This window comes from Melozone crissalis, unplaced genomic scaffold, assembly GCF_028551555.1.
Source record: "Melozone crissalis strain CALT ecotype California unplaced genomic scaffold, PUWL_Pcris_2 ptg000018l_1, whole genome shotgun sequence".
Lineage (NCBI taxonomy): Eukaryota > Metazoa > Chordata > Aves > Passeriformes > Passerellidae > Melozone > Melozone crissalis.
This window is the reverse complement of record NW_026535796.1, coordinates 44,540,002-44,562,900: the sequence shown is the minus strand read 5'-3', so window position 1 is coordinate 44,562,900 and position 22,899 is coordinate 44,540,002. Positions and strand designations below refer to the sequence as shown.

The window sequence follows — 22,899 nt, the reverse complement described above, 5'->3', positions numbered from 1 at the left end:
TGTGGTGGCATTTGTAGGTTTTCAAATGAAATGAGAGTAGCACTTCTCAAAAGGCACTTTATGCATCTGTTCCTCCTTTATACTTCATAAGAAGTAAGGGGAAATACTTTTTTTTGATCATCTGGTTTTGTGTATTGAAGGTGTTCTTTAACACCAAAACCAATTTAATGGGAATTTATCAGAAAGTTCAGGAAAAATATTTAAAACAGATTAATTTACCCTATTCATGTTTTAGGCTTAAGAAGATACTGTCAACTTGAAATTGGGTTAAATTAAATATCCACAGTAAGGTCTTTAGATACAAGGTTTTGCTTGTGAACTTTTTTGAACACTTTTTTGGGGGATTTTTTTGCCTTTCTCATGTTCTTGTGTGAGCAGCAAGACAAAACCTATCCTGATTACACCAGGGAAAACAAATAACCAGGCCAAATGCTTTAATAAGACATGTGTCTCCCACTGCCACTCAGGTGAAAAACACATTTCAGACAAAATAGGGCTGCTTTTGTTTGCTTCTTTTTTAATATCCTCTAAAAAGGGGTAAATATTACTGGATTATTGCCCCAGTGCATTACCTCTTGTCTAGTCATTCACACCTGTGAAAAACTGAATGGAAAAACATGTACATGTTATGAAGTTTGGGAAAGTGGAAAAACATGTACGAAAGTATCTTCGGAGCTAAACTGGATAATGATTCTGTCCATCTAAAAAAGGACAGATTTTCAATCCTGTTCATGTAAAAGGGGTTAGATTTTCTTTTCATTTAGGCTAATATAAACTGCAGAAATATTTTCCATGCAGTACACTATGGTTTCTTCTAAATCACCTGATTTTGCTTATCCTTGATGACCAATAGGTTTATACCAATAAAAAGCATTACAGAAAAAATAATTTTCCTTTAAACTACTGAGTGGAAGGTTAAAAAATAGATATATTTTTATAATTTGCAAAGAAAAGCACAGATTTAGAAAGGCACAGATTTAGAAAGGTACATCCTTAGAAACCCCAGCTTAGAGCTGCAGGTGGCAAAGCAAGGCAAACAAAGCAAATGCTTCCATAAGAGTGAAACACAGTCATTTGGGAACTTATTTTTTGGCAAAACATTGTGATGCACAGCTGAAGAATGCTGTATTTTGAAATGAGAAAGAAGAATGCTGTATTTTGAAATGGGAAAGGGCAACCGGATGTATCTCTTTTCTGATCTACAAAGGCTGATGCTTGGGGGTTTCTTCCTACAAAAAACCCCATAGAAATGCAGCCCCTGCCCATATACTGAATTCAGTGCTTCTTTTTTTTTCCCTCTGAGGCAAATGCTTGGGGACGAACATTAAGAAAACATAAGATTATTTGAACAGATGCAGCATCCCCATGGCAGGGCACACCCTCCTCAATACTGCAGCTGGTTTAGAGAGTTGGGCAAGAGAGTGACGTCTCCAAGTCCCCCAGCTGGCTGTTGTCACCGGTCTGTCACCTCCTCCCGGCTGCACACCACGCCAGCATCCTCCTCGTGCTTGCAGTTGTGCGTGCCCACCCCGGCGTGGGAGCACTCCAGCAGCGTCCTCTCCTGCCCGGAGCACTGCACATCATCCAGGAGGATGCGGAGCGAGCTGCCTTCCCCGAACTCCGCCTTCTTGGCGGCTCGCACGGCGCGGGGGAAGCCGAGCTGGCGGCACACCACGGCGGCGGCGGGCAGGCCCCAGCCATCGTCGCACACCGTGCCCCACTCGCCGTCGATGAACACCTCGAGCCGGCCCCGGCCGCGCCCGCGCCGGCCCTGCCGCATCAGCCGCACCGCGCCATTGCCGGGGCCCTGCTTCTGCTTCTTCTTCTTCTGCCTGCGCTGCCCCTTCTCCTCCTCCGGGCCCTTCCCCGGCCGGGGGGCTCTGCCCGGCCCGGGGACGCCTCCCCACGGAGCCTCGGTCGTGGGCTGCAGGCGGGGACGTGGTGGTGGTGTTTTCATAATAAACTCTGTTGGGGGAAAAGGCAGAGAGCCGTGGGTCTGTCAGTCTCTGGGCAATGCTTGAAGACAACTATACAAAACTGTAGCAGGCTCTGAGTTTGCTATGGCTCTTGTGGCGTGCTGAGACTTAACAGTAAGAACTGCTGAGTTATGATGAGACAGCAAAATAAGCTCCCGTCTTCTGTCTCGACCCATATCCCTGTAACCCCATAGGCCACTTTTCCCCTAACCCTTACTGTTGGACAAGTTTGGATCCCCCTATACCCTATAAAAAGGGGCTGTTTGAGCCCGTTCGGCATGTCGCTGGAACCCTTCACAGACCCCTCAATAAACCATCGCTGTGGAACGCCAGCAATGGTTTATTCTTCTCCTCTCTTGCCATCTGCTTCTACCCCTAGCCCAAAGGCGCCCTAAGCAAGCAAGCTCAAGCTGAAATCCTAAGAGAGCTGAGAATCACTAAAGAGCTGAAATCCACTAAGCTTGCTTAGGGTAGCCAGCAGCTACAAGCTGGCTGGTTATTCGGGCACTCTATCTCCAAAAGGGACTGAGTTATCCAGATAGGCCTGCCTTGCTTGGGGTTAAGCCCCATCTGAGGGCTGGGGGCTTGGGGGGAGACAGACCCCCCTTTTTCACGAAACCAGTGCTGATTTTTGACTTGTACAACTAATTTCTCGGAATTTGTCTACTTGGTCCTGTTGGGAAGCAACGACACCCTTAGCGACCCGGTATTTCCTCAGTGGAAATGTCGGCTGCTGTTAGCTAGCAGAGAGGACTGCAGGGCTCAATGCCAACACTGAGCCTCTCCCAAAAAGGAAGCTCCAAGAGCTTTCTTGGCAAATGTCAGCCTGGCCCTTAAAGGGTCGGTGCTGGAGCTCCACAGTCAGGAGAGGAGCTCTACACCATATCCCGGTGAAGAGCTGCAGAAAGCATTTTACAGACAGGCTCTATTTCTGCTCTTCTCTTCATTACTGAGGGCTGGATTGTTACCAGAGGAGAGCGTGGCCTCCCCACTGGGCCAGGTGCTTTATTCAGAGGAGCTGAAATCAGGAACATTCAAAATCAATTCTCTCTGGCAACTGGAATGTGCAAGAGGAACAGAGTTGCCAGGACAACACATAAAACAGGATTTGGGGTTGGGTTTGTTCTTCCTTATAAAAAAAAGGAAAAAAAAATAAAAAAGAGCCTTGAACTCTGAAGAGATGAAAATTCTTTGCTGTCACAGTTTCCAGGTGTTACTGGATTTACTTATTCACATGTGTTTTATTTTTAGCTTAAAAATAAGTTTTAGTTTGCCAGAAGGAAGCAATTCAGAATTTCATGGAATAACATTCAACAGAGCTGGGACAGTGTCACAGACATTTGCAAAGACATCATGACTTTGAATTATATCCCAGATTTATGCATCCTCATTCATCATTTCGTTTGTAGTACAGAGAGGAGGAAAATATCACTCTCTTATTTGTGCTTAGTATCCATTGTCCTCAAAAGACAAACCCTCACAGTGGTCCATGTTTTTCCAAATAATGCTCTTTGAAAAGGAATTGTGTTCATGGCATGAAAATATTTCCTTCCCTTGAAAGCTGTGTTTCTCAAGGCAAGAAACAGATTTGAAGGCCTTACCTGTGCCCAGCTCATTTGCTGGAGCCTGGTCTGGCAAAGAACTTGAAAACCCTGGGACTGATTGAACACTGTGTAGGGCTGCATGAAAGCTAATGGTCACCTGGGAGAGCTTTTCACCTCACTGGATCAAATTCTCATTATATAATACTCTCTAATAAACTATTTATTAAATACACTTCCAAAAAATGCACTCATAGCTAATACAAGGCAGATGCCCTGGTGATTCTGTTACATTCTAAATACTAACCAAAATAAAAGACTAAATAACTGACTAAATACTAACCAAAACAATAAATATTTACAGCTACACATCCTTGTTTGCATGCTTCTGAATCAAAATGGCCATGCTTATTTTTCACCAAAAAGAGAGGGTAGCTCTTGACACACTAGGTATAATCTCTCCCACCATTTCTAAGTTTTAATTTATGACAAAAACTACCTTGTAAACAAGCCCAAAAGACTTAGTTATATATATAGCTTAAAAACCTGAACTTTGGACTTGTGTAGATAATAATGCATAAGCAGAAACAGACAAAAATGGTTGAACATGAACCAAGCTACTAATATTTGGAAACTGCCTGCACAGCTAGAAAAGGAGAACATCTCTGAAGATACTGAGTGCTCAGACATGTCAGCAGTCAATAATTAGCCTTAGAATTTGTTCCACCTTAAAGACTCAGTGTTGCAAGGTGCTGAGTGCCCTCATTATTCCCTGAAGCCAAAGCTGTAGGAACTGTTAGTGACTCAAATGCAATGTAACGTGATTAATGTAATTAAAAATTAAATAAAAGTATCCTGACTTTGGAGTTCCTGCAGTACCATTAGCTTTGTTCATGGACTATGAAAGTTCATGGACTATGCTGAGTTGGAAGGGAATTTGTTGGGGTGCTGCCTAGGTACCTACATGTGTAAATTAAAAGCACAGGGGAAAAGAACAGTGATACTGCCTAGAGATCCTAACATTGTGTTTAGGTTTTTGTACCTCACATAAGACCCCAATATTGTGTTTAGGTTTTTATACCTCACATAAGATCCTAATATTTTGTTTAGGTTTTTGTACCACACATAAAGAGTACTTGGCTTGCTGCAGATTCAGCTCCACTGACTATTCCAGCTTTAGCAGTACAATACTTCATGCAGCATGAAGCAACCAAAAGGCCCTGGAGGGTTTGGGTAAGCCAAAAGTTCACCTCAGTGTGTGATCACTGATTCTTTTGGGAGCATTTTCTCATTCCATATTTTCTCACTTTCAACTAACAATGACTCAGCTCTCATCTTGCTCAGTGAGCTACTTCCCAGCCCTTTACCCATCATATCCTCTCCACTACCTGAAGATACTGCAAAAAATCACTTGTCACTGAAAAGCACCATTGAGCACAGGGTCTCTGGACAGGCACAGTTACAGGGAAAGCAAGCCGGTGGTAATGAAATGTGTACAATGTAGCATGAAAAAGGGAAAATGAACAGGGTCAGAAACTACAAAGGAAATTTCACATGGCCAGGAAAGGGGAAATACTGTATGACTTATTTGAACCAACTCTTCAGATCCAAAACATCTGGTAAGATTTAATTTTGAGGATATCCTGAAGAGTGAAGTTCTGGGTATTTTCCACAAATGTGGACAGATAGTGCAAATCTGGAGTTTGTATCTAATGCCGGCTAACATGAACCAATAATGAACAGCAAGAGTTGCACTCACTCTCCTTTGGCACAAACGGGATGCGCTTGCTTTTGACTTTCACTGGCGACGGATCAACTTGGCACTTTCCTGGTGGTGCTGTCCTTGAAAGAAAGGGACACATACACTGCACAATTAATTCCTTTCCTCTGGCATTGCAACACTTTGCTTCCCATTGTTTTTTTAAGAACCTAATTCTTATTGGGGAAAAAAAAATTCTGTTTAAATGGTGCAACTAATCTCTTACATTAGAAAACATAACTAAGGAATCACAGATCACCATTGATGAAAGTCCAAATATTCACAAGGCAGTGGAGTCCTCTGTGTTTTCAGTTGACACTATTGAAGCCATTAAGGAAATAAAACATTGGCAGGTTCAAGCACGATAGAAAGATTAATCAAAATGAAAATAAAAATTACAAAACTAGACAGTATATGTTGAACATCTGACACAAAGGTCATGTGTACCCACGATTTCAGACTGTTTTCACAGAAGCAAAATAACACACTATTATTCATACAGAAAGCCCAAACAAATGTCGTGCCAAAAATGCATTAGTTTCAGAAAAGAACTCTAAGTGTCTCCTCAGAGGCTTTGTCTTAGTATGGTGCTTTATTTTGACACAATTTGTTTGCCACAGAGATGTATTTCACTTCTGGGAAGTCACATCCAGCTTATCACCACTTTTTCCTATGACAGAGGTCTTGGTAATCCTCAGACTTCTTCAGAGGTTTTTAAACTGGTTCAAAAATGCATTTGGAGGATAAAACTCCTGGGCAATTAGGATTGTTTGCATTTGCATTTCTGTGGAAGGCAGAGAGCCTCTCTCTTAACTGCCTATACAAGGATGTTCCCTACTTTTATGAACTTTCCAATTACTTTTTTTGGTACTCTGAACATGAATGAAGTTTTTTTAAGCTTAAACTCACGGCTGGTGTTTGACTCCTGCTTTCTCTATTTCTGCACAGGTTGCGTAATACCAGCTTCTTCATACACAGTTTACAGGAACTCTTCTGTTGCATTAGATAATGGAAAATGCTCCTGACAGAGGAGAGTTGGAGGAAACACATGACAGATCTGGGGGCTTTTTAAGTTTGGGGATTGGTTTCAATGTAAAACTAGACAAGTGGCTTGGTTCAAAATCCTCAGATAACTAAAGCTGTAAATTCAATCCATTAAAAAAAAATCTATTAAAGAATCTCACTCTCCATTTCTGGCTGAAAGTAGCTTGGTGTTCAGCCAATAATAGTAACACTTCAAAAACAGGAAGATGGAAAAAACAGCTGTAAGTCTTCCCATAAAACACAGCTATTCCCTGCCTTGCCCAGTCTCAGATTCAGGCACATGGAAACCAGGAGGTGTAATGATGGTCCTTTTTTCTTGTTCAATCCATATTGCTCTTTGAAACACTGAGAGGAATGTACTCTTTGATTTTCCTGTCTGGTTTGCCCAAAAAGGCACTGCAGGTCATGCTGATCCAGCTTTGGCTGCCATGGTCTGGGGAAACAGGGCTCTTGTGGGAGATGAAAAAGGGGATGGAGAGGAACTCATAAAAAAACACCTTGAGAAAAAGTGCCTCCTTTTGGGCAGAAACCTAGAGAAACTTTGCCAAAGAAAGACAAGCCACCCATAAAATACTTCTTTAGCATTCAGGAAATCTCCAAACCCACATAACACCAACAAGCCCCACAAAAGTTTGGCACCAGGCATGTACACCCCCACGAATGCAGTGGCAAAGCAGACCCACAGTGGGTTGCTCCAGATGTTCCTTGATTGAATTCCCCAGAAGGACCCAGCATGGGAGGAGAGTTAATGAGTCAGCCAACATGATTCATCACATCCACACCATCACATCCACACCATCCACACCAGGACTCACTGCACCATCACCAGGCCTTGCAACAAGAACATCTCATACCTGGAGGTGTCCACCACTTTGTACACCACTCCATTGGGAGCTGTGGCACTTGGTACACCAGTAGATAGGAAGTACAATTCCCCTGGTAAAAAAAAAAAAAAACAAACCAAACACACCCATGAAAACTGTCCATGGAGTTTCTGTCCTTTGCAGCACAAAGGCATTAACTCTGCATCATGGGTCTGAGAGCCATCTGCAGTCCATTGGCATAAAATACTCTTAGTGAGTGGCAGCTTTTACAAATTGTCATGAATTACTACTTGGACAAGTGTCCACTGCAGGTTCACCTGCCCAGACCTTCCTTGTCATCTCATTATGATCTGTGTCCTTTGACTTCTCTAAAGTAAAACAGCCAAACCCTGAATTACTTTTGTTGAAATGAAAGGAAATTAAGAAAGTTCACTGTCTTCTGCTCATTTGGATGAAGCAGTCCTTTGGGGTGAATTACAGGAGAACAAGATTTTGCTTTTGCTTTCTCTAGCACATTCACAGAGTGAGACATACCCCAGACAAAAGGCATTTGATTCATCACAGCTCTGTCAGGTCACATGTGCAGGGCTCAACCTTCAACCAAACAATGTCCATCACCCTTTATTTGACTTATTTTCTCTTAACTGCATTTCTATCCTCCCTTCTCCTGTTGTGCAGGGGAGACTGGGATAAACAGTCCTTCTGGCACTATTTTGAGAGCTCAAGTGCTTGAGAAGTGCAACAAAAAGGATCAGAGAGAAAAAATATATTTGCAATATTAAAATAAAAAAGAGAGAGAGAAGATAGAAAAAGAAGCAAGATGCTTACTGAGTAAGGCAGATTTTTTTGGGTGTTCTATTGGTAATCCAAGGGGAAGAGGGGAAGGAACAGAGAGGTCAGTGTGACCAAAGGAATGTATAGGCAATTGGTGGCAGCTGAGGTGAGTCTCCATCCTCCTTCCTGCTCTCCTGTGCTGCCCTGAGCTGAGCTCCTCTGGATAATCCCAGGGCAGAAACCTTTGCCTACCCCTGTCTGGTGGCTTCATTTTTCTGGTCAGCTTCATTAATGACAGGCCAGAGGCAGCCTTGGTCCAAGGGGACAGGAAACAGCTGGCACTGGGTTTTGTGGTGATGTGTGTTTTACATCCTGCCCCTTCCCTGGAAGTTACCAGCAGGAGTTTGGGTGCTCAGGCCGTGAAGCACACAGGCTGCACACATGTGACCCACAGACACAGTGCTGGGGTGTCTCTGACAGGTTCTGCTGGCCAGGGATGGGGCTGATTCCTTTATAATTGCTGTGCAATGAGCCAAAAACAGAGATCTCCCCACGACATTTACACACCCACTGGAGCAGGGACATTAACACCCATCAGAGCAACAACTCCAAAACTTCAATGCTTCTGTGAAGAAAACCCTGTTCAAATAAACTGTGCGGCAAACTTGTAAAGCATGAGATTCCTAGTACACAAAAAAGGTGAAGAAAAGGCTGTTCACAGCAGATGAAGCAACCTCACCACATTGTTATCAACAGATTTCTTTCCATTACTATAAAGCAGACACAAGGCAATTAACTGCCTCTGAAAAAAGACTCCAGCCCAAATCTCCACTCAGCTCTATCATACTTATGCAAGGCACAGTGTAGGGCAAAAAGGTGGCAGCATTTCACCCCTGCTTTGTCCAGACTCTGTTGACAAGCACAGGATGAGGGAGATCATCCTCATGTGCATGAGCAAGGGCTGCAATCAACAGCTTGATATTGCACTTGGCACAGAGCTGATTTGAACTAAATTATTTGATTTTAGGTTAAGATATCCTTCTCACCACAGCACTGTGAAATAGCTGTAAATTCCATGAATATTAACCATTAAAGAAAATTGAATTTAACTCTAAAAAAATAGTCAAACTTTCAAGCTAATACTTAACTTGGAGGATTTGCATTCACAAGATAAAATTTGCATTTATATGATTTGAGCAACATCCAAACTTGACATAATCTGCAGGAAAAAACAGATGTTTAAAAGCTGGGGCATTCTGGAAGCAGGTGCTTGTGATCATGAGCCAAGACCTCCCTGGAGCAGGGCAGAGCACAACTCCTGCACTGCTGGGTCACACATGAAGCACACATTGTGGGGCTCATCCTCTGCCTGCCCCCAGCCAGGGGCTGCATGGGCTGCACATTCTGCAACACCCTTGTATAAACAGTGGGAGAAACCACCAGCTTGCACCCCAGGACTCTTTATTTCTTCCTCTTCAAATCACAGCAGCAGCTCCCTTCCAGAAAGCAAAATGTCTGCAGTCATGAAAACACATGAGATCCTTCAGTCCTATGCAAGGCAAAATCCCAGCTGGCACTAATAAAATATGGTCTTAAAGACTCTTTTGCTGATGCCTCATGCAAGACATAACACAGGCTTTTGTTCTGCTTCATCTTGAGAGGTACAAATACCCCAGCCCAGGGTGAGCAGATATATAATTTCTGTTCTTGACATCTGCTTCCCGGTATCCATTAATAATGCCCACAGCCTTCTCAACTAGACAAGAGGATAGACCTGCTCTCCCTTGGGTCTGAGCTTCTCAGGCTCCCAGGTCTGCATTTCCCTTGGCATGGCACTGTGAAGGATGAGGTTTCTTTACTAGGTTTGTTTTATTCTACTTGCCCCCTCTGCTCCCTGTTCTCCAGAGGGAAGGGCAGCAGCACATCCAGCACACCAGACTCAGTCCCAAGGCAACTGACTCCATCTCCCACTGCAGGCACTGCATGGCACTCAGACCTCAAAATTAGCACTGTAACTTCGGTTTGGTATTTGAGAGATGCTGAGAATCTGATATTTTAAAGACTAGTGCTGTGCCTCTCCACGGCCTGCTGCCCTCTCTGATCCCTTCTCTGGTGTTCTATTCTGAAACATGCCATTCAGTGTGACACAAAGTTAAAAGATTACCTGCTTCATCTTCAGCAAAGGAGATGATGTATTGGTAGTAGTTATTGATAAGCCCAGGGAACATGCACGTTTGTCCTGTCCCCATGCAGATTTCACTGTACTGCCACTCTCCAGTGGCACGATCCTCCTTCAAAGACATCAGGCGTCTGCAAGGCAAAAGAACACTTCCACAACCTGACCTAGATGATGTATGAATGGACACATGAATGGATATTTAATGCTTCCTGCCCACACAAGCTGCAACAGGAACTGAGTGAAAGATTGTTTAATATTAACCCAAATATATGATATACCCTGCAACTCCTTGTCTTCAAGCGCAACACAAGCCCATGAAAAAACAACAGGGGAGGGTTGAAGGGCTATCAGGCCATTTTGGGGGGAATTTTAGCTGGGGGTACAACTCTGTGAGTGCCCTAAGTGTTTACTTACCCACTCATAAAATCACCAAATATGTACAGGCCATTCAGGTTTGGAGACTCACAGCCTCGGTAGACGTAGCCTCCTGTAACAGATTTCCCCATTTTGTGTGGATATGCATAAATTGGAAGCACATCATCTGTAAGGCAGAAAAGATCTGTGACTTGTTTTGCACATGTTGAAGAATAGCTCTTTATCTGGATTGCTCTGAGAGTGGCAGAGTCCAATCAGGTTCCCTGGTGCATCTTCTATTTAAATGAATTGCCAATGGAGTTGTATTTAGTTTGATTTTCACCTTTTCAGAATCAGATTTGATTGCCCTGCCCCTCACCAAGACACCTCAGCATTCTCCTGAGCTCTTCTCCTCCCACTAGAATCCACATCTGTTAGTGCCACTTCAGGCACATTTCTACAGAGCTTGTCTGGTTTAGCTGCAAATTCACAGGTCACTCCTAGAGCTACTGCACCCATGCAGGAAATGTTTGCCCAATGCAGCTTTGTCTAGGTGGTGAAAGAAAAAAAAGAGATGGGTGACTCCAGACTGCAGGCACTGATGAAAAGATATGTCAGATGTCAGCACAAATAGCTTCTGTTCCTCTGAGATGGAGAAGCAACTTGAAAGGGCCATCAAATATTTATGGGATGGCAGAGGCATGAATGATGTAGTACTGGCATATTCATTGGGAAATGTAAGTTAAAACATAAGACAAATGTAAAATAGAGAGAGATGTCCTGATTTGGAGGGTCTCCATTAGATCCTCCCTCCCCTTTCTCTTGAAACTCCTGGCTCACCTCTTGGTACCCTTTCCTCCTCATCCTCACAGCCTTTCTCCCTGCCCACATAGCACATGCTGCAAGTAGCAAACCCAGCAGCTCTGCCAGCAAGAAATTTGCACCAGTGGAATTTCCTCTAAAGCAGGTGTTTTCCACACTTCAGCTGTACTTATCATTCTAAAGGGGCTGTGACATTTCACTGTTCTAACAAAGGGTCTCTAAAGTCATCAAAAATTGCTCTGAATCCCTGGGGACCTCAGTAAAGTGTCTGCCATGAATGCTCATGTGGGTACTGTCACACAGGAGAGCAATAAATGAGCTCTCTGACAACTGCTTCAGCAAAGGGAGTGCAAAAAATCTGCTCCCTGCTCTTGACATTTTTATAAAAAAACAGTTAATCACTTGTACTTATAGCAAAGTTAATAAAAGGAAGGAATTTAAACTGAGTTAATGTTAGGAAGAAAATTAGACAACAACACACAACACATGGAAGAGAAAAGAATCAGAATCTCAGCTAATGCAAATCAGGGCCAGCCCACTCCACTGCCCCCTGAATCTCTGAGGAGAGGTTCCAGCACAGGACATGGTCCACATCAGCCCTTGCAATTCAATATGTTCTGACTTCACATATTCACTGGAATTTAGCCAGCCAGCAAACATCCTCAATCCAATTTTGAACAGTTTAAAGAGATGAAAATAAAATGAAGTTTTCCTTTGTGGCATAGCTAAAAGAAATGAAAATACACCATACATTCAGTTACCTGCAGAGCAGGCAGTGTGCATAAGAGTTGATCAGTCAATGTTTTTCTCTGTTTTTTTTAAATAAGGTTGAGTTATGGAGAAAAATACAATTCCTCCAATTTTTTCTTGCTTCTGCACAAAAGCTTATTTTATGTGGCAAAGATTAAATTATCCTCTAAACCACAGAATCACTAACAACACAAATCACCTAGAAAAACAACAGCTAGCATGTTTCACTTTCTTCCTAACTCAGAAACAGTAATATTTGTACTTTCAGTATTTATGCCCAAGCCAGTTCCCTTCTAGAGGGACAGCAGAGGTTGACATCTCAAAAAGGTGTGTTTGCCACCAAGCAGCCAGGCTTTGAAGGCAGGAATTAAAAAATGTATCGATTCAGAGTGACCCCAATGTAGGAAATAATGTGCTCTGACTATATGATTTCAGAATGCTGAACAAATGCTTTATTAAGCTATATTGTATTACGCTAATACTATAACTATACTAAAGAGATACTAAAGAAAAACTCATGACTGTCCCCAGACAGTCACGACACAGCTTTGACTCAATTGGCCAATCAAAAACAACCATCACTGGTGTCCAATTAACAAATCCCTCTTGGTAAACAATCTCCGTAACACATTCTACACATGCCAAACAACAGGAGCAGCAAGCAGAGATAAGAATTGTTTTCTCTTCTCGCTATGTGCTTCTCACTGCCTTCCCCACGAAAAACCCTGGGAGAGAGAATTATGCCTCTCCCGGTTCAGAGAATGTGAACACCACAAAAACAAGAGCACATCTACTTACCCAAGGAAGAATTGGTGCAAAGTTTCTTATCATAACAACTGAACCCTTCCCTCGCCCTCCAGCCGTAATTTTTCCCCTTCTCCACGATGTCGACTTCTTCGTATTTATTCTGCCCCACATCTCCACAGAAGAGCCTGCCCTTCCCTTCCTTGGTGTGAGGGTCCCCCCTGTCGAAGGAGCAGCGCCACATGTTCCTCACTCCATAGGCAAAGACCTCGGGGCGCGCCGCGGGGTCGCTGACGAAGGGGTTGTCGGGGGGAATTCGGTACAGGGGCCCGCGGTCATTGTTGTTCACATCGATCCGCAGCACTTTGCCCAGCAGGGCTGATCTGCATTGGGAGAAGCAATGAAAAAGGTAAAGAAATAAGGTTAGATCTTGGCAAAAAGTCAGAACTGGGGCGGCGGGAGTCGGGTTGGAAAGTCTAGGGTTTCACAGTATTGATTTCCCACACCCTGGAGCTGCCATAGGGATGGATCCACTCTGTTGCGTTGTGATTTCAGGGTTTACCTCAGAGCCTCGGGTCCCTCCCCTGATAATTCCATCCCAGGTGTGTCAGTCACCTCTCCTTTCCCCTCCCAGCACTATCTGTCAGTCCTGGAATTCCAGAAGGGCATTGAGTGATTGACAGACTCAAAGGATGCCCTCTACCCCTCGGGGGGGCATTGGGCTACCCAGGTGTCATTTGTCCCTTAAGACCTCCTTCCCTGTACCTGGTTGGTGCCTTCCTACCCCTTTCCTCCCCTTCTCCCTGGGGTTAAAAGAGCCGGCAACCACAAGATTCAGGGAATTCTGCTGGAGCTGTTGCTGGATTCAGAGGCCTGTGGGCCAGGAATAAAGATCTGGATCCAAACCCTCCATCAGAACCAACTCCCTTCCTTCACCATCACCTTAAAGCTTCTCTGCCAGAGGTAAACCTGAGGAGCAGACCTTGTTATGGGGGGAAGCTCCATTCCACAGCCACCAGAGCTCCTGCATGCCTGGACTTGTCTCCATGTGCCCACCTGCAGCACCCAGCCAGCCAAAAGTGTCTCTGGAGTGAAACACCACAGTTGCCACTATTGGGTTCAGCACCAAGCTCTGTTCAGCCAGACAAGCTCACGCACGTCCCATCTGGCTATACTGGTATTATTCCAACACACTCTTACTTGTTCTGGGCATTTCCAAAGGTGCCAAAAGGATCCCCTGCCATGCCTCCATCTCCAGTGAAGATGTAGAGATACTCATCATCTCCAAAGAGCAGTTCTCCTCCGTTATGGTTGGAAGCAGGTTCTTCTATTTCAAGGATTATCCTAAGTGAAAACAGGGAGAAAGCAATTTCCTACTGCACAAGCACTATGCAAAGGGCAGAGTAACATCATGATAATGTAGTTCTTGACAGATGGAAGCAGCTACACATTGGTTTTGGTACAAATTCCTCCATATCCATGTTACTGATTTTTTCTGGGGCATAGCTGATTTTCTAACCTTAAATAGTTTTAACATATTTTCCAGATTACAGAAACACCAAATTGTGTAATATGGAAAGTCTGGGAAATCACATGACAAAATATACTTTTAATTGCTTAAACCTTTCCTCTGATTCTTTCTTCCTCCCTGTTAATCTTCTTTTTTATTTTTCTTTTTAGTTTATTAAAGAAAAGGCATCTGAGCTTATAACTAACTGGAAATTGTAAGAGAAAGGACTCCAGTCCATCTGTACAGCTTTTGGCAAAGTTCTGCCATGCACTTTCAAGGTGAACATAAAACTTCTCAAACATTAAGGAATAGTTAAATTCTTAAAGAGAGAAGAATCCTTAAATGATAATTACACACTCAGGACCTTTTGAGTTTAAAGAGCAGTTAAAAGCAGACCCAAAACAAACTGAATTTACCAAAGGCTATTTAAAGAAGTACCAACAAAATTTACCTTAATTTTAACCCCAAACTCTTTATTTTATTTGTTTATTTTATGCTCCTGGAATCCCTTTCATAGCATGAAAGGGGAAAATACATAAACTATAATTTTATAGAATGGTAAAGCCACATATACATGCAGTGGAGGTTCCCAAGTATAACAACTGAAGTTTATTATTTCCAGCTTCTAAAAGAGTCCAGATTTCATGCTGGCAATGCATCTTAATAGCTGCTAAGGCAAATTATAATACTTACTTTCAACATCTCATTTTTAGACAGTTTTTTTCCATTCTGAAATATTGATAGTTATTGTGAGTTGTGTGAAGGAACCCAGGTATGGAGTTATGGTCCTGTTAAATGTCAGCATCTATGTGATAAGGTAACTGTGCAAAAGTGCACAGGTTCCAGCTGACAGAAGGAATGAGGGAGGATCCTGTATGGACACAAAGGTGAATCTTCCTCAGCATCCCGAAGATGGAAAAAACCAAAATTCATTGAGAAACATCTGAGGATAAACAGACCCATGCATTTGAGCCAAGGCAGCGCACAGCACATGTCAGCCTGAGCTCCCTCTTGGGCAGCAGCTCAGGATGAAGTCAGTGGGACCTGAGCCTACACAAGCACAATAGGACCACAATTTTGTTTTCTTAAGCTTTTGCTGTACTAACCATAAGCTAAGTAAGCACAGAAATTGTTACAAACATAGAGCCTGAGGATTCTTAAACAAGACAGCTCATGGGCAGTTGATATCTGCAGGTTTCTGATTTGCTTTCCTGAGTGCCACGTTGTAATTCCCCTTACCTGTCATCTACAGTGCTGGTTACACTAGATTGCTGTAATTGCTTTATAAACCAGTATCCCCTCTCTATCATTAGGCTATGTGCATTTTTGAGCTAGAATCATTTACAGCTGGGTGTTTGGAAAGCCCCTAATAAAATCCAAATAATGAACAAAAAATCTTTGAATTAGTAATATTCAAAGGTCTCTTAAAACAGTGGTTCTATAACTATATACATATATTGTTGCTTATATACATATTATACATAACTAACATATACAATAGTGGTTCCATATGTTGTAGAACATAGTTCTGCAACAGGTTATAAATCTGTGAGCCTGATTCCACAAACAAGTCTCTCATCATCTGTGTATACTAGTGTGGAACAACTGCAAGACCAGACTCAAACAAATGACATTTCCAATTAAAATGCACTCCATAATAATACGGTGACTTGTGTTTTATTTAATTTGATATTAAATTTGTAATATCAAAGGGTTGAGTTGTTGTTCAGATAGAGAAACATGGGACCAAATCCATCTTTGGTCTGGTATCATTTAGTTTGTTTATACTAATTTTGGAAATTTTGGCTTTGGAATGAATTTCACTCATTCTTTGCAGAGGTCTATTTTAAAGGGCAATCACAAAAGTACAAAACAAACAAACTTCAAAGCCCCACCCAACAACAACCCCAAAACACTAACTATAAATAATGTTTAATCCATGTTTAGCTAAATGCTGTGACATGCCAGAAATGAGAATTGTACATGCTTCAGCCCTGCACACTTGCAGTTCATCCATGGAGGACACACAGCTTCTGCACCTCAATACACTAGGCATGGACTTGGACTAACATGCTAGCACTCTGGAATGCAAAACCATGAAGCTAAGCAAGTGTCATTCATTAACGATCTTTAAAACTGCACATGGCCCTCTAAGATCTTAAAAAAAAACCACGTGTTTCACAATACCTTTCAGAACCATGGTCCAAGGCATTCATGTCAGTGGGAGAAATTCTGAACTCACTGATTCGGATTCTCTCTTCAAAGTTAACTTCAACTGAGTAGTAGACGTACACTTTACCGTTAAATTTGAATTTAGGATGGAAGACAATGCACAGAAAGCCTCTCTCATCACCTTCCCAGGGCGAGGTGAGCACAGCCTCGCTGATGTTCAGGAATGGCTTTTCCAGCCTGGATCCATCGGGCAGGTAGGCCCACACGAGGCCCACCTGCTCGGCGATGAAGAAGCGGTGGGTGCCGTCGTTGGCGTGCACCATGGCCACGGGGTTGCGCAGCCCGTTGGCCACCTCCACGAGGCAGAGCTGCAGGCAGCCCTCGGCGTCGGCCGTCACCAACCCCAGGTTCTGGTTCAGGTGCTGGTTGGCCAGCAGGTGGGGGAAGCAGTAGTCGGTGTCCTCCAGGGACAGGTAGCGGCAAAACTTTGCCGCGTTGTTCTCCAGCGCGGTCAGCTCCGGGTCTGCGGAGAGGGCGCGGAAGATGGAGCGGCAGCTGTGCCACAGCTGCGTGCAGTAGTCCTGGCACAGCCCTGGGATCGTCCGCACGGGCGTGGAGGGGTCCTCAGCGTCGTACAAGTGAGCTGCATATGGGGAGCACTCCTAGAGGGAGGGAGGGAGAAAAAGGTTCAAGTCATTTATTGGATCAGATTTGAAACAGCTGAGCAGTGATGCTAATTGGAGAGGTGATGCTAATTGGAGATATTTCATCTTAATTACAAGATATGTTGTGGTTTATTCTGAAGATATGTTAGCAGAGGGAAAGATCTTAGAGAGGGGGTTTGTCTCAGCACTCATGGAAATTATCTTCAGTGTTCCTGGTGAAAGCTGACTTCCTCAAGCTGTTACTGATTTATTCCAACCGCAGAACTCTTCAAAAAACCCTGCAATGATGCCTATGTTCCTACATCACCCTAGCAGGCTGCACTGGGGAAAAAGAGACTTTTCTTCCTTGGATGCTCTGACTCTGTCTATAATAAGATTAATCACAGAGCAGAAGTGAAACCAAAGAATTAGCTGAGAAGATTCAGGCCCTGCACACTGATGATAGAATGGAAAGGCCATCAGGGCCAAAGCCTGGGACATGAATACCTCATCATCTCATAATCCAGGCACGGCTCTCAAACATGGATGTGATTTACAGCGGGATGTGAAAGTGGAGGAGGAGGAGGGAGGACACCATCCTTGCCTGGGTCCAGCTGCCTTTGCTGGTGGACCTTTGCCTACAGATAGTTTATATCCCCAGCCAGGAGTGGTGAAAGGCATCTCATGATCATGGCATGGGTCACCAAGTTCTGTGAGGGATGCTGAGGTTACAGGATTTCAGACAGTGAGCACAAGTAGCCATAATCCAGGCAAGGTCCTGGCAGCAACTGCAGCTCAACCCTTGTTTATGGAAGGTGCAGCCATGGAAATCTGCTTAAGGACTGGATCGAAGTCACACAGCTCATCGTAATCATGATGAGAACTCCTACAGACACATTTTCCTTATGAAAAAGCTGCAATTCAGTAAAACTGTCTATAAATTACAAACTGACCAAAGTGACTCAGTTCTGTTTTGCAAGAGTTTTTGCTTGTAATAAACACAATATTTTCCAGTTATAATGCATCTTCCCAACAAACACCTCAAAAGTGCACTTCAAATAATGCAACATGACTCTGTGGAGGCTCAATTATTTTCAAAGCTGTATTTCAGTAAATACCTGAGGCAACAAAGGTCAGAGGAGAAACCACTATTTAAATAAATTCTGTATTCTTTAATTCCTATCTGGCATTGCTGCTTCTTTTACTAAGCAAAACCAGCTTAATTAAAAAAAAATAGGGAGCTGTATCTAGATCTATAGGGAGACATTTATTAATGCAGATTACAACTCTATTCAATAGCTGAAAAGATATAACATCTGAGATTCTGAACTGTTTAAATTAGCCAATGAGCATACACAATATTTAATTTTTATTTGATTTTCCATTACATACCATAATAAACTGAGAGGCCATATAACAGATCATTAGTGTACAATAAGCTTTCCTCCTGGAATGTCAAGCCATTCATTGCAAAATGAAGGTTATTAAGCTTCCAAATGAGCAGCAATTAATGTGGTAAAAAGAAGATTGCTTGTGAAACAAAACACTGAAATTACACAGGCAGATTGGGTAACACACTTGGCTTGGTTAGACGAGGTGTGCCAGGGACAGAAAGAGACAGAGCATTTGTCAATTCACTTGTAATGACTGAAAAAATTGCCTTAGGAAAAAAATTGAAATGAGATAGAAGGGGAATTTGATGGGAGGGCTGGGTGGGAGCTCAATGTGTTGTTGCCTATGGAGGTTTCCCATTCAGAGAGAGGAGGCTCCTCACTCGAGCACTCAGGTGTACCTCATTCTGTGAAGGCCTCTTTCAAAGCAAGCAGGGATCTTATGCATTACAAAGCAATGCCCTGGCTTCAGCATCAGAATTAAAAATAGCCCAGAGACAAGGATTCCCTGTCTCTGCTCTTGCAAGCTGCTCACCACAGCCTCAGCTGTGTCTGAATAGAAGCTGGGGGCAACTTCACCCCTCCTTACAACATTCCTGGTGGCATACAGCTAATTACAGCAGCATTACACTGGCACTGAAATTCAGAGATCTACCGCTAGCCTGAAAGTACCTAAGCATGTCCTAGGGTATTTTCAAGACATGTGAAATATTTTCCAATTTTTTTTCTGGAAGAGATGGAGCCTCATGCCTTTTGCTGAATTTCTCTGCTTAGAAAGCAAATGTTGTGGTCCTTCAGCCTTCACATCATCCTGTCATGTTCACATAACTCAAAATACCAAGAAGCTCTACCCGTAGTCAGAGCCCAGAATCAGTATTAGACCTAAATTGTCATTTCCAAATGATGCTGTCTGTTCATTAATTTTAAACTATGATGTGGTCCAAGGACCGAGGAAACTACTGGGCAGATGATCAGTTACTTCAGTAGGGCTGGAACAAGTTTGTACTATGAAAATAACTCATCAGAAAACAAGACAAGTCACATTAAGGCAGGCTAACCAAATGCATCCTGTCTGCTCCAGGAATCCAGTGGCAGCTCCTTATCTGGGGAATTCCAACAGTCTGAATCTGATGGAACACCTACATCAGACAATGTCTTATTTACTGCTGCTATCAGCCTGGAGGAAGTAACAGGACTCCTCAGAAAAGCATTCAACCTCCACAACATCCCTGGCATTGCTTGACCACCTCCATGTGGAAACTCAAGCCTTTAAGCAAGCTGTTCCCTGAGAAGCAGAGTGAGGCATCTGCTCTTGCAGTGTGGTGGAGAAGAGAAGGCTCCAAGGTAATCTCATGGCACCTTCCACAGGAGAACTGGAGATGGATGATTTACAGGGAGGTGTAGTGGCAGGACAAGAGGTAATGGCTTTAAACTGGAGGAGGGTCAACACAGATCAGATTTAAGAAAGAGGTTGTTTACAACGAGGGTATTTTCCAGGGATGGAGCTTCTATCACCTCTCTTGGCAACCGTAACAGGTTGCCAAGAGAGGTGATAGAAGCCCCATCCCTGGAAACATTCAAGGACAAGTTGAGCAACCTGATCTAGTTGAAGCTGTCCCTGCTCATTGCAGGAGAGGTTGGACTAGGTCCTTTCCAAATAAAACTGTTCTATTATTCTAAGAATTCAGGAAAAGGCAAGAATCCACAAACTGAGACACTTGTCAAAATAATTTGATCACATTTGAGAGAAATCATGAATTGTGAGCAGAAAGAGACAGAAGTGTGCTGAGTAAGTCACAGGTAATTCAGGTCTAGGATATAAATTGTATATATAATGAATGAATAGAAGCAGAATGTTTCTAGAGTGTTTGCAATGACTGAAGTTCATTGCTTGTGAATGAACACATGCTTGTGCAGCCAGAGGCAGTGGTGTGTGGCCACATCTGGGCTGGTGATGCACTGAGCTCATCAGAACATTTCAGTGAATCATTGCTCCCACAGGGAAATATTTCTCTGCTTCTGGAGACATTTTCAATGATTGGCTTTCTGACAAACACAGGAGACCTAGTTATCACTTCCAGAAGCAGGAGTGCTTAGCACACATTGCTAACTGGTGTCCTATCTGCGAATGGACTCTTAGACACTGCTTCTTGCAGAAATATATTCAAATGTTTTTTGCTTCCAGTACAATGTGAGATGAAATAGAAGTCAATTCTATAGATCCTGGTGTGGAAAAGTGTTGTCTTTCTCTTCACACCTTAAGGAGGTACTGGCAAAATACTATGAGCAGGATTTCTGAAAAGTCATTTTGATCCCATCTGAGCACAGCAGACAAGACTCCACTGTCTGAATTAATTTAAGGTTTACACTTGCACAGTGCTGAGCTGCTCTGTCTCAGGGGCATTATCATACATGCGAAGCCTCCACTGATGATAGGGTGAGACACTTTGCTCTGTGCAGACTGTGATCATCCCATTATCATATCTGGCCCCAGAACATCAGCTCTAAGTGGAAATTCCGCCCTGTGCAGGATGACCACCACAGAGTTTCCTGGGCCACATCCACAGGCATTGCTCTGCACCCATCCCCAGGACTGTTAGCATCTGGCACCTGCTAAAAGTAACCCAATACAAAAAAAGCTCCTGATCCCATCAGCTGGTCATAACAAGGAGCAAGATTTGTGCAGGCAGGTGCCCTGTGGATTTCTTCACCAGATTGGTATCCTAACTCTGGGAGGGGAGGAGACTGTGCAAACGGAACTGCCCATTTACCTATCTCAGAGACTGCTGCTCCTAAACTAAAGAAGAGCAACATCCCTGCTCCTCTTTCAGACAACTGCCAAAGAAGAAAAAGTCCACTGGAATACTTGATGATGGACAGTCACTCTTTCCAGTGCCTGGGAGCACATGCCTGGGCTGCTGTGCTATCCCTGATGCACTGATGTGTGGGCTGATGTACCCATGCCTGTGCCCAGGTGCCAATGCCATGGATGATGTACCTGTGGGTAGGTACTCCAGTCTGGGCTTGGGAATTAATGTCATGGCTCACATTCCCATCGACTGTTCAGGGTTTCTGTGCCTGAACCAGTGCATCGGATCAATGCACCCATGGCACCAGTGCACCCATGAGATCAATGCACCCCTGTCTGTGCCAAGCATCCATACCCGGGCTCTATGCAGCCCTGCAGGAGTAGATGCACACACACCTGGGCCAAAGCACCGCGATGGGATAGAAGCATCCATGCCCACACAGAGCTCCGTGCAGGGGCTGACGAGCCCTACGGGTCCGAGCCCTGCACGGTAGATCCCTCAGTGCATCAGGGGCTCCCGGAGGTCTCACCTGGCACAGCAGCTCTTGCAGGTGCCCGGCGCAGGCGGCGTAGGTGCGCTCGTCGAAGCTGGCGCTGAGGCTGTAGAAGCGCTGCAGCAGGGCGCTGTCGCGGCTCGGGTCGCAGCAGCCGAACTCCCCGTAGCGGCGGCAGAAGGCGAGGCCCCGCGGCGGCCGGAACGGCGGCTTGAAGTCCAGGCACTGCGGGTGCGGCCGTGCCGGCCGCGGGGCGAGCGCCGCCGCCAGCAGCAGCGCCAGGGCCGCCCGCGGGCCCCGCATGGCTCTGCCGGGACACGGCCCGGGCACGGCCGGCCAGGGGAGCGCTGCACCCGCCCCGCTCCGCCCTCGGGCCCCGCATGGCTCTGCCGGGACACGGCCGGCCCGGGGAGCGCTGCCCCCACCCCGCTCCGCCCGGCCCGGCCCCTCATGGCTCTGCCGGGGGAGAGGCCTCCCCGGGGCCGGCACCGCCGCTCGCCGCACCCGCGGGGTTCCGCGGTGCCTTCGGACGGGAGGTTTTGTTTGGATTCCGCCCAGAGCGCTGCCGGGCAGGTGCTTGGCTGGACAGCCGGCACAGGGTGTCACTCACACAGCCCCGCAGTGTGACACCCTGGGCCTGGGAACTGATTCCTTAGGCCGGCTCCTCAAGGGATGTCTGCTGGACTCAGCTCTGCCGCTGAGGGTTTTGTGTGACACAGACACGACAGAATAATAGCACTCGGAGTTTATGCGGCTGATGGACATGTTTAATAACAAGATGTTTAATGTTTAATAACAATAAAACCTAACTTCAGTACAACTAGTGCTTCTGCATCCTTTGTCAATCTCATCCTGGCTGAGACTGATTAGATTTAGCTTTGAGGCTGGAAAGAAGTCTGGTGTAGTCGCTACACCCTAGGCAGCCCAGGTGACATACTTTGCTTTGTGAAGCACACAGAATGATGCTCCCTTGCCCAAATAAAACAAAACTGCTGAGGACACTTTCCTTACCCTAAAGTTCTTCCTCATGGCACACCTCAGGAAAATAGTTACTCCTCATGCACATCATATATAGTCATATCATATGTGATGTTATCTGCTAGTAAGATCTA

General features: G+C 44.5%; 1 protein-coding gene across 1 annotated transcript; it reads right to left on the bottom strand.

The window, feature by feature from the left end:
* Positions 1-1,302: 1,302 nt before the first annotated feature.
* Positions 1,303-22,090, bottom strand: HHIPL1 (HHIP like 1). The gene is made up of 9 exons (XM_054276055.1): positions 21,824-22,090; positions 16,465-17,111; positions 13,968-14,111; positions 12,822-13,150; positions 10,512-10,638; positions 10,083-10,228; positions 7,175-7,256; positions 5,277-5,359; positions 1,303-1,965 (listed from the first exon to the last, which is right to left on the bottom strand). The coding sequence occupies exons 1-9, from the start codon at positions 22,088-22,090 to the stop codon at positions 1,454-1,456; spliced, it is 2,337 nt and encodes a 778-aa protein (XP_054132030.1). The 3' UTR covers positions 1,303-1,453.
* Positions 22,091-22,899: the final 809 nt, after the last annotated feature.

Excerpts from the sequence above, each read along its gene's own strand:
- HHIPL1 (XM_054276055.1), bottom strand. The coding sequence starts at position 22,090 with ATGCGGGGCCCGCGGGCGGCCCTGGCGCTGCTGCTGGCGGCGGCGCTC. Across the intron at positions 10,639-12,821 it reads TTGCACCAATTCTTCCTTGG|ATGATGTGCTTCCAATTTAT; the intron begins GTAAGTAGATGT and ends TCTGCCTTACAG. Across the intron at positions 1,966-5,276 it reads CCCGTTTGTGCCAAAGGAGA|AGTTTATTATGAAAACACCA; the intron begins GTGAGTGCAACT and ends TTCCCCCAACAG.